Raw genomic sequence first — 20,697 nt, forward strand, 5'->3', positions numbered from 1 at the left:
TGAATTAAAACATGACAGTATTTTATAAATGGCACAATGAAACAGTTATTATAATTAATTAACTTTATATTATAGTTTTAAATTTAAAAATCACAGTTATAAACTTGAAGTGCAAGAAATAAAAATTAACATAAAAAAGTAGAAACAAACATTAAGAAAATTTATAATGAACATTTAATTTATAATGACTTTAACACCAGATGAGTTGTAAAGTAACAGAATATAAACACATGAGAGTTTACTTATTAAGAAACAAGGAAAATAATTACCAGAATTTTTTGTACAAAAAGCTGAAAAGGATTCGTTTACATTTAAACAATATTTTTGAATCATGAATGAAAGAAAACATAATACAAACGCATGGCACAAAAAAAACAATGAAAAACAAACAGTGTCATCCACATTCCAAACCATATTTTACCCACAAAGTCAATTTTTGCCAAATTATTTTCTTTTTTTCTTGGATGATGTCGACTTGCCGGAAGATTTCCTTGAAGCTCCCGGGGATTTTGGTTTCGGGATTTTTTGCAGAGGTTTCTCCATGGATGAAGGAAGAGGGACCGCTTGTATGGATGCCGCGATCTCAGCTGTGGTCTTCATCTTTTTCATCTCGATCCCGATGTCTTCCGCAGCAATCTCAACTTTGTTTGCTGTCAGCGTGGAAATTAACGCTTCAGCGATTTTAACATCAACATCCAATAACTTTTCCTGCTCCGATAATTTCTCGTCAATTCTCGCCTCCTTGTCGCAAGCTCTCTTTATCATTTGATCTTCTTCCATCTGGAGGATGGCGAACTTTTGCTCCTCCTCGATTTTAATGTCATTCAGACGGTGCTCATACCTCCAAACCTCCAAAGTCTGTGCCTCCCTAAGTTCCATGCAAGGCTGAGACACTTCAACTTTAAGATGCGCCTTCTTTCTATCTTCATCCCGATATTCACCAAACACAAACTTGTAAAGGTTGAAATTAGCGAGCACAGTGTTGGTTAGATACTGAATCAGCAGCTTCATATTTTCCAACCCCATGCGCCCGTTAGCTGTGAAGTCGAGCGACAACGAATGTAAAGCAGCGATCGACTTCACGAGCGACGCGTTGATGAAAACTTGGAAAAAACCTTCAGCGAACTTTAAGCTTTGAGCAACTTCTCTCCAAGGCATTCCACGGTTTGTAGCAAATTGTAAAACATCGTAATAATAATCCACAAGAGCTCCGGAACGAAGATCCTCGTTAAAGTTAACATCCAGGAGGCGCAAATGACGCGCTAGTAGCTGCTGTCCACGTGCTTTTGAAATATTAGCGATGTGCTTTACTTCATTTAGGTTTAAATTATCCATTTTAACTTTTAATTGCAATAAATCGGTTTAAACGTCAATTTTCAAACTATTCCATGTTTTTCGAACCGTCGGCAAATTTATCCTCGATACGAAAAATCAAAACAATCCGTTGCTCGGTAGCGCTTCTTGTGGTAGAATATTTTTATAAAATAACTTAAATTCATTTTTATATTTTATTTTTTGTTTTTAAATAATGAAAAACTAGTATTTTAAAACAGCTGTGGTGAAAAAAATCATTATAAGAAACTGTCTAGTGCAAAAACAAACTCAATATTACACAGATTAGTTTATTACTGAATAGTTACATTAATTATAACACACAATTCAAAAAATTACTTTATATTAGTTATTTTCTAACTGTTTTACTGAAATATAATCATTAAATTTTCCAAAAAGCTCCAAAACATATGTTTATTATACGATCTCGGTGCAACCGCTGTTATTATGGACACCGCTTTTTTATTTACCGTCGTCAACAGCTGGAGATGAAACGAAAGATTAAAATTTCATTGATTTTTGCGGCTTCTAAAGCAATATAAGCGATGTACGACGTTTACAATTGTAATTTTGGATTTGTTTTGAATATCCTATTCGTTATACAGGGTATTTATGTATATTCTTAACACTTTTGCTGGTTAAGGAATTTAGTTTCCTTTTTTAACGTGAATAGTTGTGATTGGGTTCGAATGACAGTAATAAGTGTTTCAACAGTCAACAGTGTATGTTTCACATTGCATTTATTTTCAGACTTGAAAACTTTTCTTATTTGAAATTTGCTGACAATAAGCATAATAGTCAATTGTGAGTCAGCAGTTTTAGACAATATCACTTGTGTGACATCATAGTTAATCATGGTAAGTTTTTATTTCTTTTAAAACAATATTTTTAATTTAAATTGTGAACATGTGTTTAGTTTCATTAATGTTTAAAACCGTTTTAAACAAATTTAATTCTCTTTTTGATTTTAAAAACTTTGCCTTTTTCATTTCATCATCATTTATTGTTTTATAAATATCAATTTGTTTGAATAAAAACAAATAATTATGACATTCATATAACGACTGTTGTTTTACAGTTACTTTCTTTCTTTTGTATTATTTCTGCTACCAGGCATAATGAAATATCCGCATTATATTATGTTTGGTTTATACGAAGAACAAAGTCTAAATTTTTGTGTTTTGCATATTACTGTAAGTTTCATTGCCATAACTAATAAAATTAATTTGTTATTGTACAAAGAGACGAGTTATGACATCATAAACATAATTGTTACTTGACAATGCTTCTACATTGTTGACGTAGTTGCCATGACAACGGCCTACTTTTCTTTCGTGAATAAATTATAAAGATGAATAATGAACGATAAACAAGTGAAGGGATAATTATTTGCCGACGTGGGTGACTGCTCATCACATTCTTTATGATGTCATAAATATGGAAACTTTTACCGCTAATTTTAGTCATTGTTTAAATAATCTGATCTTTGATTGGATTAAAATAAATATATCTTCCACCTATACTTTGGTTGGCTATATTTTACATTACAAAAGGTGGGAATTAACAGCAGAACAACAGTCGTTAGAAAACAAAATAAATTTTACCCATTAATATTGTTCCACCACCCATAAATATTGTTCCACCACCCATAAATATTGTTCCCTAGGGTTTGTTGAAATTATTGCGGAAATTAAAATCGGAATCGAACAAAGAACTTCGTATTCTGTTGTTAGGCCTCGACAATGCTGGAAAAACAACGATCTTAAAGAAACTCGCATCGGAAGATATAAACCATATTACCCCAACACAGGTGACGTGGTGAATGTGAATCGTTCATCCTCGCAAGGCGGGGCAACCATTGTCATTATTACACGGGTGTTCTGTTTCATACACCTCGTGCCAGCTTACAAGTTACCACGTATGTAACTTATTTATCCTCGCATGGCGGGGCAACGACAGTCACTATTACACGGGTGTTCTGTTTCATACACCTCGTGTCTGCTTACGAGTTACCATGTATGTAACTTATTTATCCTCGCATGGCGGCGTAACTGTAGTCATTATCACACAGGTGTTCTGTTTCATACACCTCGAGCCCTTTTACAAGAGCAAGGCACGCCATTGGACCAGAGATTTTAGTCAGCCCATTAACACATATGTATGTTCTATATGGGGAGACACTTCAGTTAGGCCTGAAATTTGAACCGCAGTCGGCCCAATAAGTTGGGTAACGTTGTTGATAATTAATTACCTGGTTCTAATTACTGGATCCAATGTGAATGATTAATGTTTTGTTTGCAGGGGTTTAATATTAAGAGCGTTCAAAGCCAGGGCTTCAAGTTAAATGTGTGGGACATTGGAGGTCAACGAAGGATTCGACCTTACTGGAGAAACTACTTTGAAAACACCGATGTTTTGATTTATGTTGTTGATAGCACGGATAAGAAACGATTGGAAGAAACTGGAGTTGTAAGTGGGGGGGGGGGGGGATAAAGAAAGGCTGTAAATTGGTTGTTTTTACTTGTTTTAATATTTAGGGTTTAAAAAGAGTTATTCTTACATCGTGTGCAAACATTGTTGTCTATTATGCCCGAATCTTAGATTCTCATGGTGTATCACACCCAGGGTGTTGGGGTAATGGGCCAACTCTGCCCCACATTCCATGGTGTATTAACCATATACAACAGAATGTCCTGCCTTTAATTTCTATTAAAATTGACAAGCTGCAGATAAAATTCATTGACCACCATTTTGTTTCCAGGAATTAGAAGAATTAGTAACTGATGAAAAGTTGAGCGGCGTTCCATTGTTGGTGTTTGCAAACAAACAAGATTTATTACAAGCAGCCCCAGCATCGGATATTGCTGATGGTTTAAGTCTCCATACCTTGAGTGGGAGAACGTACCAGATACAAGCTTGTTCCGCACTTAAAGGGGAAGGCATACAGGTCGGTGGGGGCATCGGGGGTGTATATTTTCATGGGGGGTAATGATGGTTGTTATAACACAAGTGTTCTGTTTCATACACCTTGTGCCTGCTTTCCAGTTACCACGTATGTAACTTTGTGGGTGATTGTTTTTCTGTATAGCTGACAATTTGGGCAACTCATTAGTGACCACTGGGTTGAAGCAATATGCCCACAATGGTGGCAGCAACGAGCCTTGAACCAATTATTCTTCAGCCATTTAAAATGCAGCTGTATCATCATATTTATGACACCACAACCCCTATTATTACACAGGACGGGCTTGAATGGGTGATGAAGACGGTTTCAAAGAAGAAGAAATGATCAACATATTTTTTGCTCGAATATTTTTGTAATATTTTATACTGAAGGGTCGTATAATAATTATGTCGTATATATAACAGCAATTGATCTTTTTCTGCCAAACAACTTAAATTAAACATATACTCACTGTGCAAAATGGTACAGTAACACTATACACTCCAGTTTTGTTGTTTTTGTTACTTTGTGGACAGAACATGATGTAGTACAGTTTATTAAAACACACCTAATGATATAAATTGCAATCAAAGTACTTGGATATAAAATGTGTAAAATAAATGCCCACGCACCACGCAAAGTGCTACGGAAATAAAACATATTCTGCAAAAAAACTGCATAAAATATTTTGTTACCTCTTATAGAAAACTATCAAACAATACTACAGACATAAACATAACATTAAGGCTATCAATTAAGAGGCGCCAAACGTGGGGTGGCAGGGTGGGCAGACCAACCCTGGAATTTCTGCATTAATCAGTAAACATTACAACCAATAAGTTAGATTTGTTTCATAGGATTGTGTGTCTAACTATCCCTGCCTCCCCTGTGTTTATAATGGTTTGGTGCCTTTAATTATCATGGTGTGGTGTGCCTATATATTATTGCTGCTTTCATAGCATAATAGACATAATATATTAATGCTACTTTATGGCTAACACAATTAAGTTGTGCGTGGCAACGACGGTTCTGGCTTTGGTAGACTGTATAAATATACAGCAGTGATTACCAACGTCGCGCCAATAATAAACATAGTGCTGATATGGAAACCTAGAAAAAGTGCCGAAAAAATGGTGGAAATTATTATTGATACTGATGTGGCAAATCCTTTAAGTATATTGTCTGCGTATTTGATAACCAATGCAACCAACAATCCACCGAAAGCTTGGTTGGAAACTATAAATACCACTAACGGGCTGAAACCAAAGAAAAAACCTTTTTCAACGACTTGAGTTCCATCTTTGGTCAAAACTCCAATAATTCCTAGAAATAGATTCCTTTTTAACACTGAGTTGACACACGTATGCATTGGCGTCATTGTTAGCAGAAACATTTTTAGAGGGAAGGGATTCTTTATTCACGTCCGTGAGCAGACACAGATGCGAAAAGATTTAACAAAAAATCATGCGTCTGCCGGTGTGTGAACATTGTGTATTCCTTGTCAATTGGTTTGTTTTGTCTTTTGCATAGCAGCAGGTTTTTAAACAAAAGACCATTATAAAATTGCTGCCTAATTTTTAAAATATTTTTAAAATTTGCCATTTAAATTGGGATGCTTAGCACCCTATAACATTGCAACGGTACCCACCCTATGCGTGTATCTGATAACAACAATAAGTTTTAATGCCACAGCGCTTTGTTTAGTTACCAATATTTTGTGTCACCACACCGCAACAATAAGCAACACACTGGATACGACCCCAAACAAGCTAAAAATCTGACATTCTACATTTTATGTGACCTTTGTGGCAGCTTAAGCCTCAAGCCACCTTCTATTGCTTGTACGATGCAACACAAACACAACTAACCTGTTACAACACCAAACAAACTAAGCTGAACATTCCTCATCCAAACCGAACATTTTGATCCTTTTAATATTTTTTCAAAGTAAACCCCGGCAAATCCTGATGATAAACAAGACACAATAACCGCAGCTAGACCAAGGAAGGCATTTTGTTGGGTGGGTGAGGTGGGGTTGGCACTTGAAGATTGAACCTCAACCTGGGTGAGGAATGATTCATCAATATATTAAGATACATTAAGATGTTAGGATATAAATTTGTATAGAACCATAGGCACCAAACCTGGGGTGGCAGGGTGGGCAGGCCAACCCTAGATATTCACACTGCATTAATCAGTAAACATTACAAGTTAGATTTGCTTTACAGGATTGTGTGTCTAACTATCCCTGCCTCCCCTGTGTTTATAATTAAAGTTAAGAAAACATACAAATATTATTTTTAAAACATAGTTTTGAAAAGAACACACTCAACTACACTATTGTGTGCGTTTTATCAATCTTTATAAATCTACATAGGTGAGGTTTTAGACAAGGTGTGACACGGAATATGGGTGGAATTGCGTAAGATTACGTGGCATAACACGCTCCACGCCTCAGAAACCATTATAGAATGATAAATAACAAATCTACCATGTTATTCTAAATACATCACATTCACATATAATTACTGTATCTTTATTTTGGGGAACATTGTATAAATATAACATTTAAACATATTTATTTCAGTATATAGTTGAAGTTGAATTATTTAATTGTATTTAAACTAAAATGAATATATTTACATAATATATCATTTAACTGTTCCCTTAAATAAATGATTAATGCCTTCAATTTGGATTCACACCTTTGCCAAGTCATTCAGTGTATAGTTTTCTAACGTAACGTCACCGAAGATTTGCGAAAATTATCGTATTATGTTTTATTGAGGTATGTATAAAATATATTGTATGTTCAAGAGATGGAGCATCAATGATCCTCCAACAAAGGTGTTATGTCAGCTATACAAGTGACTTCATAACAAACAAAATTATTGAGTCATAGCATTAGACATGTTGATGAACATTCACACAAACTTTTATGCAGAAAATCGAACCCCTTTTTCGGGCTGTGCTACTGTGCAGTGTCATCGATTTATAAATAAAAGTAACATAAAGCTTAAGGTCCAACCTTGCCACCCCAGCGATGTCCAATTGGAAAACATCTCTTCATAGACGACGACATATAGACAACACTTTACGATTGCTCTTTATTTTTTGTTAATAGGTTTGTAACTTCAATAAAAACCAGTAAATTCAAAACCAGTCAAGCTCCCACCTGCACAGTGGCCACCCCAATAAACAACAACAACATTGAACCCCATTGTAGTTTAGAAAGTGATCGTCCAAGCATGAACACCGAAAACATGGCCGTCGTTAATATCTTTAACTGGTACGTTACCTGTGGTGTATGATGTTTTAATAAGTGGTGTGATGTCATAATGGGGGTGTGATGTCATGATACCGTTTTTAAATATGGTTCTATACATATGGCTATTCAATGATAGGGTTTGTGGCAAGACACTTAGCGGTAATTGCTTCAAACCAGTGATCACTAATGGGTTGTCTAAATTATCAGCCATACAAAAAACAATCATCTACAAAGTTACATACGTGGTAACTTGTAAGCTGGCACGAAGTGTATGAAACAGAACACCTGTTTATACTGTCATTGCCCTCCACCAAGAATAAACAAGTTACACCCATTCATTCCAACCGACCTGAAAAGTAGCAGCAGGTAGGTTAGACACCGCAATGTAAAGAAGGTTGTTTTGAATCATGTAAATAATGGCCGGGATGAAAACTTTCATCGTATCGAGAGGTTGAAGGATTATATTCTGATGAAGATAGCTCAACCAATCCTTTACATTTCCTGCAATAAGCAAAGATCACGATGTTGGTTGATATTCACCAATAATATTTAACATAACAAACATATTTATATATTGTTATTTATCTTCTCAAATACGATAACGAAGATCAAACTAATTAAAACAATAAAGAGAATTAAATTAGCGACAAAACTGACAATTGTTAAAACACAGTGCAGGTAAAAACTACTTAATTATTTTAAATTCTTACCCTTTTTCTCGACCAGCATAATGGTAAGGGAGGTTGTAAGTTTAAGCAACTCTGCGGTAACTACGGCAACCGTTGCAAAGAATTGATCACCCTCTTTATTACGTGCATATTTCATACTTAAAATAAGAGTCGCGTTTTGAAAGATAAGAAAAGCAAGCGAAACATATTTCATATTCGCTGCTGCGGCTGAAAAACAGAAGAACTTTTTACAAAAAGTCTAAATACTTGTTTTATAATAATGTCATTACCTTAGTTTTATAATTTGAATCAATTTAAACAGATATATATATAGATACATACTACGCAGTTTACATTTTACCTTCCCACATCATTAAAGATGGTTTTAGTTTTAACCGAAACTTATGAAAATAATGACAACTGTGTCATGTGTGTAAGGTTTGTTATGTTTGTATTGAAACTTCATGTCTGAAGCACTAAAGATAACCTCCCAAAACATGCAACAAAGTATTTAGTTTTGGGTTTTAATATTCAACTGTAAAGTGCCTTTAATCATATGGTTCAGTTTCAATACAAACCCTGTTTACTTTGTTAACTTATCAGTAGCAACTGTTAAACCAATGCCACTTACTAAATAACTATAAATAACAATGTTCACTGCCCTAACTACTAACAACTTTATAAACTAAACTAAATGGTGCTAGTGAAGAATCCTCCCCCCTACGTTATCTGCTAACTAATCTATCCATATACTAACCGCCAACTACCAGCAAACTTCAAAACACTTTTCCACCAGCCCCCTAATCTGTAACAAACCAGAGGAACCTTCACTAGTGCCAAATTAATAAATATTAAGCAAAGCTTTTTTTATAAAAACACACCACGATAATACCAGCGTTAATATTACTACATGCATTAATAGCATTATAAAGGTTTATTACGTCATTACAGGAAGGACCGACAGCATCCGGTAATTTAAACTCCAGGAAATAGCGATTAAATTACTTCAGTCGCAACAATTGATTGCTAACTTTGATGATTTGCCACGTTAACGGCAAATTTTAACATTTTACCGGTGTGTCGTAATTATAACATTATTTTAATTTATTTATACAGCAAATATATTAGAATATTAATATTAAAGCATCGTACCTGGCATATTGGGGCGTTTTTCGTCGTCAGATACCCCTCCCATTTATTGACAGGAAATTTATTGAACTTCTAGCTCCACATTAAACTCAAAACAAAATTTTCGGGGAATTTTTCACTTTTTGGTAAACTGCAGACGCGGCTGATTTACATAAACATCTTATACTCTTCGCGAAAACGGGGTGTATTTTAAAATAATTTCCAAGATTTGACCAAAACATTTATATAAATCAGAGTTTATATACGGGCACTGATTTACATTACCACTTCAATTTGCAATTAACACAACGATTAATATCTGTATATAAATAATTTACTACAAAACAAACGGATTTTGTATTAATGATTATAATTACAACAAATAAAATTTTGATTTAGCAAACAAGTAATATGATTTAATTTGAAGTAGATTTTGTCAATCTTATTAAAGATTATAATTACTTTAAACTGCACAATACTAAACAACACTGGGTAAAATATATATAAAAATCAACTGAAATAGGTTTGGGAACAATTGTCTAAATACGAATGAAGGTAACTTAAGAAACCTATAGGAAACACCCATGTTATAACTCCCATATTTTCCCGCCCATGCGAGGAACAATCAGTTATATTCACTTATTAAAAAGAACTTTTGCATATTTTGTTTTAAATAGGTGGAACTTCATTAGTGACAGGAAGTATAGCAAGAAAAAAAATAATTATATTGGTCTTTTAGTTTTACATTGCACAAATGTTATAGTGCATGCCCTGTATATAAAGACAATTTATCATAAATTAAAAACCTTATTCAAAAATATTTACGGTAATTTATTGTAGACCAAAAAATCCCAAATATTATTCCATTTATTGCTATCATGATATAAATAAGTCATTGAAGCTTGGAGGGAGGGTTGCAAAGTATGTTTATGGTTCTCAAATAACCATAACACCACCCCCCACATTGTTGCAGCAAACACAGGGAATATTTTGACCCCGTTTAATTTTTCTTCTGACGGAAAATAACCTCGTTCCGTCGCAACTCGACACAGACCAAATATTATGCGCGACAGAAGGTACATGTTGATCTGGGAAGACAATGAAATGTTTAAATGAATGAAACTTATTTGCATGGCGGGGCAACGACAGTCGTTATAACACGGGTGTTCTGTTTCATATACCTCGTGCCTGCTTACGAGTTACCACCTATGTAACTTCATGGAAGATTGGTTATCAGTATTTAGTTAATTAGGTTACATATCCAACCAAACACACCACACCTGCATATTGATCGGGTTTTTCTCCCCAAACACAAGATACCCGGCAAACGCAGCTGCGGGAATCACATGAAGCGGGTTTTTACCAACGCTGGGTTTCGAGGATGTTTTGGATAAAGTCGTCGTCAAAAGTTTGTATAAAAACGTGAACTGCGCTAAGTTCCTTGCGTGCTGGTAAGTGGCTCGCAATATTAAACGAATTTTGTCTTTTAATCTGGAAATAAAAATATGATGAGCTTAGTTTACTAGTGATTGCAAAATAAATGCAGTTGTAATAAACTAATTGGTTGAAAGATAAGAGCAAAAACATAAATGTTAATTTTTCTACACTGCATTAATCAGTAAACATTACAACCAATAAGTTAGATTTGTTTCACAGGATTGTGTGTCTAACTATCCCTGCCTCCCCTGTGTTTTACAAAGTTTGGCGCTTATGAAAATAATATAATCAGTATCAATACCTATGTGAATAAACCAACTTACGGAACATCTTTGAAAAGGAAAGTCATCACAAGCGCGTGAGGAAAACGTATCTTTACTCCGTACCTGGAATAAGAAGTTTATGTTAGCTAGGGTAGACTATGAATGTTAGAATGTATGGAACTTATTTATCCTTGCATGACGCGGCAACAACAGTCGTTATAACACGGGTGTTCTGTTCCATACACCTCATGCCCGCTTACGAGTTACCACGTATGTAACTTTGTGGGTGAGAGATTTTGAATGGCTAATAGTTTGAGCATAGAGACAAACTTACACTATTCCATTCCTGATCCCCTTGAGCAAAGATAATATTTGCTGATGGTTCCCAGATTGCAGAGTCTGGTTGATTATTTGCAATAAACTTGACATATTGACCGTTTACAAAACCTAACAGTAACCTGCTGGTACACAAAACGCAGTTATAAACTTACACGCTCAACACGCATATAGGTTACATCCATAGATTCATTATCATAGCGCGAACAAGTATGCGCCTAAAACTCCGTTACTAAACTCTGCAGGCAACTAAATAGTACAATATAATCTTTCACAAAGAAGCATACAAACGCTATACAAACATAGATTAAATCATATTTTCAAATAAACTGTTAACATTGCCGCACCTGCAGTTTTAAATCGGACTTTGATCCCTATTCCCTAGGTATTTGAACAACGTTAATGTTGGAAAACCAACCGCCATTACTGGTCCCATATTGGTCATTGTATAGTGGGAACACATTTGTTCATGCGCGACAAATATTTTAAAGTATATTTACATTTTTGATATAAATAACCAAACCAACCAAAAGTCATGTCTGCTTATCCACACACTGCAATAGCTTCAGCAGCTTGACCGTGGGCATGGAAGTGGCAACCATGGATAAGTCACTCAGGTTCCCACACACGAGAATATAAATAACCAAACCAACCAGATGTCATGCCTGTTTTTCCACACACTGCAATAGCTTCAGCAGCTTGACCGTGGGCATGGAAGTGGCAACCATGGATAAGTCACTCAGGTTCCCACACACGAGAATATAAATAACCAAACCAACCAGATGTCATGTCTGCTTATCCACACACTGCAATAGCTTCAGCAACTCGACCGTGGGCATGGAAGTGGCAAATATATAGTTACCCAACAAAATAAAGATGTTGCAATATTAAGTTTAATTTGTATGAAAAATTGCACAATATGTAATGATAATCCACAATGAATAAAATAAACGGATTCGGGATATTATTAAAATTATAGAAGATATTTTGCTACTTGATAAAGTCTTGGTAAATAGCGGGCGAAATGTTGGAATACAATTAACAGTTTTAAACCATAGAAGTCAAAACAATTATTTTAAACACAAAAGAATCAAAAACAGTTGTTCCTTTTTTATAGGTTACTATGAAGTGCTACAAAATACAAAACAGACAAAAATTAGGCCCAAAAAGATTGTATATAATATGAGAGATAATTTGCTTAAATGGCATCGTCAGTCTTTTTTTAAATAGAATCAATTCTAATATATTTCGTAACACTAAATTCTGACTGCCCAGACTAGGTTAGATTCACAGAATATACTATAGTTATAAATTAAAATATCTGTAATAAACTGCTTTCTCATAACAACAGGAAGGTTTTAATACTGTTTCTATTATGGATATTTATATGATTTTGATGTTGATGAGATAATATATTAGATACTTGAAATTAAAGATGAACTTGATGTGTGGCAAGACCTGGGAAAAAATAAATTGAAATTTGCTATTATATGCTAAACATTATATAGTAGGTTGGGGTAAGATGGCACAGTAGGTTGGGGTAATAGAGCCCTTTTTTTATAGTCCCATATGGTAATAAACCAATTACATTTACAGATATATATAATTGTATAAATAACCATCTTTGCTTAAAATGAAGAAACTGGTGTCACATATATATATGTGTATAGGTTGGTATGTTTGTATTGAAACTGACCACAAAGTCTTTTGTTTTATGCAGTGGGGACATTTAATCTTTGCTGCCATAAGTAAAGAGATAAATAAGTTGTAAATATATAGTAAAGGAAGATGGGACACCTTTTCATTCTGTTTTCTTGTCCCATTTTGAAGTAAACAATGATCATTCATAGAATTATAAAACCATATAGTTATAAAAGAGGAGTCACGACTCCTATATGCTGTTGTTACCATATAATTAATACTTTTGACCATAATTATATTAATAAAATTTCATTTTTATAGTCCCTACCTATATAACATACACTCCAGCTCCACCACCAGGGGCAGTAAAGAACACAGCCTTCGCAAACTCGTCGTCGTTCATGTTGGCATAGTAACTCGTTCGTAACGAACCAATGAAACTGTTTAGTTTATCACTGGGTACCAACGATACAGCACATCCACCCCAACCAGCGCCGGTGAACCTTGAACCCAATGCCCCGTGCTTTCTGTTGGTAAAATTAACATTGTTAAAGGTACTAAAGATATATGGCCAAGTGATGGACCTTTTATTCTATATGGGTGAAGTCCTACAGTGAGGCATGCTAGGAGACCTGGGCCAGAGTTAGCCCATTACCCCAACAACCAGAGTGATACGTGCTACAACCCATTAGTGGCCACTGAGTTTGGGCAATTGCCGTTAGTGTCTTGCACAAGGTCACATGCGTCCACAATCGCAGCTGCGACAAACACCCCGGATATACAAAGAATTCCATTACCTGCACAACTCAGTAAGTTGGTCCAGTTCCTTACAACTTGCTTCGTACAATCGTGAACAACTATCATGGCTTTCATTCATCAGCTCCCCTAGTTTAACGAGGGGGTTGGTAGTCTCACTGCAGACCTCCTTAAATTTGAACACACGTCGTGCTTCACTGAACACATGCGTTGCTCTCTGCTTCAGTTTAAACGAATCAACTGGAAAACATTTTTTAAATTTGTAGACCAAAAGATACGCGTTCGATGCTCAATGCTGCTACCATTGTGCAGTGCATATTTAGGTAAGATCACCCACAAAGTTACATTCGTGGTAACTTATAAGCAGCCAGGTGTATCAAAAACTTGTATCTTTAGTAGCACAGTGGTTAAAGTGATTCCCTATAAACATGAGGGCGTTGGGTTCAAGGCTCGGTGCTGCGGCTTATGTTGCCAGCTTGCCCCTCCAAGCAAAGATAACTGTCTTGGAAATTTTGAATATTCGTTTGCAATATGTCCTAACCTTGGTATTTAAACACCAACAAAATTCGCCCACCTTGACTTGTATTTTTAAACAGTAGTTTTTCCTTCACTTCCTCCCCAGACATTCCAAGTTGTTGTCCAACCTCCCCAACATTATATGGATGATCATGCATCAGATCTTCCACCATCTTAACCATGCTATCGAGATCAACACCCAACATCTCATGGACGTCGCCGAGTGTCTTTACTTGGCTACGATCTAATGATTTCCATGAAGCTAACATCTGCACCGTTTAGGTTCAACACATTAGAAATAGTATTCTGCGCTGGGCTTTTACAGAAGTTGCAACATACATTTTGAACTTTATTTTGTCTTAAAAATACAAACATTTGTAATTTAGAAAATGTAACATAACCTACCTCAGTGGTTGGGTGCTTACATTATAACCGGAGGTTACCGGGTTCAATGCTTGGTCCTGATACCATTAGTAAGCACTTGGTTTGTTGATTGGAGCTTAAATGTCTTGGCCAAGGACGCACACCCACAATGGTGACAGCACCCAAAGTCCTAAATTACTGTTCAGGTCCTGATGCTGTCACCATCGAAAGTGTGCGATGCTGCTTCGTATCCTTCGGTTTTGAAGCAACCCAAACAACTGCGCTACATTGCTAGCTATGTACTGACATACCAGCTGTCCTACCACCCACAAATACAACACATTTTCCCACCAACCTGTGCGGCCACTTTGCATTCTGTCACCCTCGTGTTAAAATGTGCTGTGTCGGCTTTCTTCATTGTGACACAGCTGTTTGTGACGACAAACACGGCACCATCGGGTAGAACGACGTTGTCCGATCGTAGGGGGTTGAATGAAATCAACTTTGCCTAGAGAAGCCAACATTAATTGATGTTATAGTAGTTTTTTAACTGTACGCTGGCCCCTGGTGTGTCAATTCATGAAAAAACTTTTTTTTGTTTATCTATTTGAATCCGATAGCAAAGATCAAAATAATAAAAACAACAAAGAGAACGGAATTAACAGCAAAACTAATTATATCAAAGTACATGTTTTTTATTTCACGCTTTTACTCAATTACTTTTTACCAGTAGCCTGTTTAAGGACTTTCGTTTTGTTGCTAATTCCATTCTCTTTTTCAACCCTTTTTCCTTTTTTAAAAAATATATTAACTTTATCTCACATTATTGAAGTAGAAACAACACATCAACCTACCATCCCCTGTTGAGCGAGGAACGAGATGGATTGATCCATACCGCCACCTTGTGTACCGATGTAATGCTCGCATCGCATGCAAATGTCGGCAAGTTCCAACTAAACATAAAGTTAGCATTATAAACTTATCGCAGCTACCATTGTGGCGTATGTGTCCATGGACACTTAACAACAATTGCTCCAACCCACTGGTCACTAATGGGTTGTCCAAATTGTCAGCCATACATAAAACAATCACCCATAAAGTTACATACGTTACAACTCTTAAGCGGGCACAAGGTGTATGAAACAGAACACTCGTATTATAACTACTGTCGTTGCCCCACCATGCGAGGATAAATAAGTTACATTCATATAATACACCAATGATGAATATAAGATGTTTATGTGGCCTCACCCGTGTCAGCGAACAGTTACACGCATGGGCGGTTGCAAGCCCGGCAGCGCACACGAGAGCACTTGAACTGGAGAGACCAGCGGCTTGGGGGACGCTACCATCAACCATTATGTCCATTCCTGAAAGAAGCATCAAGGTCATTATATGTAGGGTTTAAAGGTTCTGCAGTGGGATTAAGGCAGCGTGGCACTGAACCTGGAATTATGGTCAAAGTTGGGGCATTACTCCAACACCCAAGACTACAACCCATTAGTGACCACTGGGTTGGACCAATTGCACAAGAACACATTCCCACCTAAAAGTAGCAAGCATTGAACCACTGACACCCTACACCACTAACCTGGTAGGTTGCTAATATTAGATGATTCTATGATTCCCTTAATACCACACAATATATAATTGAACCACGCTGGTTTGTCACTGTTGATGGTGAAGGTAGTCGTGTCTCCAATGTAATCACTATGATGATGTATTAATATATTAGTAATATAACTTTATTGTGGCTTCAGGTATAGCAAGCCAGAATGTATTTTATATATAAAGCAGAAAATATAACTAGTTTAACTAATTTAACTAGTGTGTAGTTGTCAATGGATGCTTGTATAAACAAATGGGCACGAGGTGTATGAAACAGAACACTATGGTTATAACGACTGTCATCGCCCTGCCATACCAAGATTAGGTAAAAAGCGTGATATTTTTAATTGGTAAAAGTTCGGTGAATTTTTGCGGCATTTTACAAAAACTTTTGCAACTTCGGGAACCTTTGTTGTTCCTGATCGTTGGTATGGTATATCTTAAATAATACTCAGCCCAAGTTGGACTCGCAAATATTTTCGCCGTGGCCGTTTTTTATCATTACCAGTAAACAAAGACACAACTGAACATAAACAACTAAAATCCAACTTTACCTGAACGCAGAGTTAATGTTTGAAACACGAAGCACCGTCGATGAGTTTGTTCGAACAGCGAGACTAAGATCTTGTGTTAACGCCATCGGCAAGACGGAATATCCACAATAATCTATGTGTTCCCCTATCAAGTTTACCTGGGGGTGGAAGTTGTAGGGTGGGAAAGATGAATATTAGTGAGTGGTTTACAAAATTTTAAAGTTTTGAGGTAAAATTATAATTCTTGTACTAAACTGGCCAACACCCCGCATTTCATGCAGATCTCATGGCATGTCCATATAAAGTAGAACCATAGAACTAGTTGCACATTATATATAGAATAGAACCGACTTACCCTCCCAGGAGCACGACTTACAAACTGAGGATCTTCATTAAATTTCTCCACAAACTTTCCGATCAATGTTTTGTACCTTGTGGTATGTAGTGAGGTAATTTAGTGTGGGTAACATGTTTTATCAAAATCACCCTTTTTTATCTGAAACACCCAAAAACCTTTACACCTTGATTAGTTAACTTTTGAACAATAAGGAATAAGTATTCTCGTGCTAAACCCAGGGTTCCCAACCTTTTTTACTCCGTGCCCCCTTTAAAAATCAATTGTCTCCCTATTTTTCAACCTTTTGAACAAAACTAAGCAATGTCATTTTAATTAAAAAACTTGTTTATACAGTAACTATTAGTTAAATTGACAAAACGATATCAACATGACACACAATAAACATAATAGTACATTGGGAACCCCTGCGTTTAACAAAGAACTTGGCGATACAAAAATAAAACAATTTTAAATTAAAAAATATATTTTTACACAAAAGAAGGGATTGTCTAGCCTGAAACCCCTTAATTACGCCACTGTAGTGTTGTGTATATACGTGGTTTACCTGGTATATCTTTCAACATTCGTTTCTTTCAAACTTTCCAAATCCATAGAAACAATATTAACAACAGGATCCATTATATTATATACTATTTCTATTAGCGTACAATATCTGCTGAAAAACGAACAAATTATAAAAAGCGAAATTTTGTGCGAAGCATTACATTTAACAAAAGCAAAAAGTTTTTTATAAATAAATAATAAAACTTATTCATTTTTAGACAAAATATTCGATATTTCGTTAAATTTGTTTGTCATGACATCATGAACAAATGGGTATTGTTATAATATAAGAGTTGATTGTGACATCATAGAAACCATTATCAAAAGTAATAAACAAACAATATTTAAATAACATTTGCGATACTTCGGCAACATTGGCTTGTCGCATAATTGTTATAACTCCATTTCTTCGTCGGCGAAATTATTTTCTTGTGAAGAATATTTCAAAATATTATCAGAGTTAATATGAAAGTTTGATTGACAGGTCATGTTTGATTGACAGTTCATGTTTGATTGACACTCCTGTATAATATCGGGCAGTGGTTTATCATCATTGTTTCTTTGTTTGATCGCTTCCACTATAAGGTTGGGAGGAGGTTTCCATAAAACAACGGCTGTGTTGGGGTCTAATCTGTAAAGTAGTTGGGTGTTGAAATTAGGTATTCTAGGATATCCTAGACAAAAGGAATCAAATCTTACAGATTAGGAATTCTGTTCTGTGCATCCCTAATCGAAAGCGGTGTTTACTAATAATATAACATATGCCTGATACTGATAGCAAGAACAGCAGAAAAAACACTTCAGTTTTGTATATAAAAATTACATTTATAAGGGGTGGCATGAAATAGAAAGATATTAATAATAATATAACATATTACAAAGCACAGCTACATAGTAAGTCGAAACCATGGTTTAGCGATTACGACAACTTTTCCCAACTATAGGATACTGGATTCAAAGCCTGATGTTGCCGCTACTGTGGGCTTATATATCACATAAAGACGACTTGCTTCATGAATGTGATGCCCACCACACAAAAATAGAGAATCTAATACACGGCCCAATTTCACCTTGGCATGGCTGGTGGTGTTTTTGGTTGAAACCCCCAAATTTCTTTTTTAAACTTATTTATTTCGTCCTGATACTCCTTAGATATTTGTATAACGTGCATCTTGTTGTTGGGATCCTCCTCATCATCACTGTCGATTATCCTGTGTATATGGGAGGGGGTGTATAGAGGTAACGGTGAAGCAGCATAGAACGAAATAAAATGTGAAGGGGAGTTTCAACTGAAAAAATGAAATAAAAAATGGGGGAGGGGGGGGGTAATTTACAAATAATTTTTATTATTATTTTTTTTTTATAATGAGGTTTTGTGACCCCCACTGGGTGTAACACCATTCATCCAAAGATAAACAAGTTATACTTATTACACAAATGAACCAATATGCCAACTTTGGCCTATATTGTAGGCGCATTGTAGGCACTCCATTAATTTATAATACAATAGAACCAACTACAATCCACCTGCTTTCAATCTCTTCCAACGACAGCGTTTGTTTCGATTCAAAATTATGAACATTGTTTGAAATATGAAGTTGATTGAGGTGTGATGTCACAATGTCTTCTGTGACCAAAACTTTACGCGGAAATATTCTGGGAACAAAAAGATGAAATGTATAAGTTGTATATTATTGTTGTTGGTGGTATGTGTATTAAACTGGGTGTTTAAAACATAAATTATAATTATTTCTTCGATAAAGGAGATAAAGTTATTTATAGAAGGGAATCAACAGCAAAATGAAAGTTGTTAAAACTCGCTATGGATAAAAAGTGTGGGAAACAGTTTTAAATAAAAGTGTGGCTGTTGCAGCAAATCAACACTGAGTTACTAAAATTTGTTTAAAATAAACCTTTGTTAGCGTGCAGCAAAACGCTGATACTTGTCTCTGTGATCTTTTGTATATAGGAACATAAACTCGCATTGATAAACTTATGAACCACAGTATGATCAACTGAACGCATCAGACATCAAACACGCAACAACTGTCGGCAAACTAAAGGTAGCTGTACACAGAATGGGTATTGCATTTTTTTTACGCGCAAATACGGACAAAAACGGACCGAAACGGTTTCTGTGTACAGCCACCTTAAGGCAGGGCGGGCATATGTGTGATTTTGTTGCAAACTTTTATGCAAGCCATAATTTGTCCCACCCACCGCAATTTAACAAAGAACCGGATTGTCCGCGCGGATTCTAACGTTTGTAGGGAGCACGCGAAAAATAAACCAGGAATCCATATTCTGCACAGCGGAAAAAATAAATCGCTTACTTTGGGCTTAATCCTCTACGTTTTAAACAACGTCTCTTCATGGAAACTTCGTATGGTGACGTAAAACGGAATCTGGCTCGGTTTGAGAGGTTGCAAATCATTTTGTAATTTTCGTTTTCCATTTCGTCCGACATGTTAACTTTACGAGGCAATAAAACTGAATGCAGCGAAACGTGACGCTTGCCGTTTATATATGAAGTATGACGTTATAAAACATAGAAATGTAATAATAAATATGTTACGAAATGGGGAGTGGAAGTGATGGATGAGTCCACGATTTGAAAATTAGCAGCAAATTAAGAGTGAATAAACACTAACGGGTAAAATCGTGGCTGATAAACCTAACAAAACAGAAGTGTTGTGGTTATTACCCTCTTCGATAATATTTATTACTTTAATGTTCGTCATAATATTTGCAAAGTTAAATGAGTTCCCAATATTACTAAACCGGTGTTATCCGCATACGCCTACTATATTGTTGCCACCTCCGTTTAACACTCTACACTGCGGGGTAAGATGGATAACGTTGGCACATAATATCCCAGATTTCCTAATCATGTTTATTAAGTAACAACACTTTTTTACAGCAGAGAGGGTACAGTCATAAAATTCTGTAAATAGACGCCGTGGCACAGTGGTTAGCGCGGTTGCCTGTAACCATTAGGTAATG

General features: G+C 35.8%; 5 protein-coding genes across 5 annotated transcripts; 1 reads left to right on the top strand and 4 right to left on the bottom strand.

Annotated features, from left to right (window-relative positions):
• Positions 1 to 444: 444 nt before the first annotated feature.
• LOC100181062 (uncharacterized protein C8orf74 homolog) lies at positions 445 to 1,335 on the bottom strand. The gene has a single exon (XM_002122005.1). The coding sequence runs from the start codon at positions 1,333 to 1,335 to the stop codon at positions 445 to 447; it is 891 nt and encodes a 296-aa protein (XP_002122041.1).
• A 735-nt stretch (positions 1,336 to 2,070) lies between these two features.
• LOC100176430 (ADP-ribosylation factor-like protein 3) lies at positions 2,071 to 4,950 on the top strand. The gene is made up of 5 exons (XM_018815418.2): positions 2,071 to 2,189; positions 2,999 to 3,142; positions 3,634 to 3,801; positions 4,094 to 4,279; positions 4,574 to 4,950. The coding sequence occupies exons 1-5, from the start codon at positions 2,187 to 2,189 to the stop codon at positions 4,619 to 4,621; spliced, it is 549 nt and encodes a 182-aa protein (XP_018670963.1). The 5' UTR covers positions 2,071 to 2,186; the 3' UTR covers positions 4,622 to 4,950.
• Positions 4,630 to 9,486, bottom strand: LOC100184262 (UDP-galactose translocator). The gene is made up of 6 exons (XM_002126775.5): positions 9,365 to 9,486; positions 8,255 to 8,440; positions 7,894 to 8,045; positions 7,452 to 7,574; positions 6,145 to 6,337; positions 4,630 to 5,599 (listed from the first exon to the last, which is right to left on the bottom strand). The coding sequence occupies exons 1-6, from the start codon at positions 9,405 to 9,407 to the stop codon at positions 5,280 to 5,282; spliced, it is 1,017 nt and encodes a 338-aa protein (XP_002126811.1). The 5' UTR covers positions 9,408 to 9,486; the 3' UTR covers positions 4,630 to 5,279.
• Positions 9,487 to 9,526: 40 nt separating this feature from the next.
• On the bottom strand, positions 9,527 to 11,681 carry LOC100181886 (peroxisomal membrane protein 4-like). The gene is made up of 4 exons (XM_002126925.5): positions 11,375 to 11,681; positions 11,101 to 11,163; positions 10,621 to 10,831; positions 9,527 to 10,428 (listed from the first exon to the last, which is right to left on the bottom strand). The coding sequence occupies exons 1-4, from the start codon at positions 11,467 to 11,469 to the stop codon at positions 10,162 to 10,164; spliced, it is 636 nt and encodes a 211-aa protein (XP_002126961.1). The 5' UTR covers positions 11,470 to 11,681; the 3' UTR covers positions 9,527 to 10,161.
• Positions 11,682 to 12,249: 568 nt separating this feature from the next.
• LOC100178740 (N-acetylgalactosamine kinase-like) lies at positions 12,250 to 20,310 on the bottom strand. The gene is made up of 14 exons (XM_026838309.1): positions 20,028 to 20,310; positions 19,222 to 19,350; positions 18,765 to 18,905; positions 17,696 to 18,325; positions 17,149 to 17,224; positions 16,815 to 16,951; positions 16,244 to 16,362; positions 15,904 to 16,022; positions 15,507 to 15,605; positions 15,008 to 15,160; positions 14,348 to 14,558; positions 13,815 to 14,013; positions 13,346 to 13,544; positions 12,250 to 12,834 (listed from the first exon to the last, which is right to left on the bottom strand). Exons 4-13 carry the CDS (start codon positions 17,767 to 17,769, stop codon positions 13,346 to 13,348), a joined length of 1,386 nt encoding a protein of 461 aa, XP_026694110.1. The 5' UTR covers positions 17,770 to 18,325; positions 18,765 to 18,905; positions 19,222 to 19,350; positions 20,028 to 20,310; the 3' UTR covers positions 12,250 to 12,834.
• Positions 20,311 to 20,697: the final 387 nt, after the last annotated feature.

Source organism: Ciona intestinalis, unplaced genomic scaffold (assembly GCF_000224145.3).
Source record: "Ciona intestinalis unplaced genomic scaffold, KH HT000074.2, whole genome shotgun sequence".
NCBI classification, from domain to species: domain Eukaryota; kingdom Metazoa; phylum Chordata; class Ascidiacea; order Phlebobranchia; family Cionidae; genus Ciona; species Ciona intestinalis.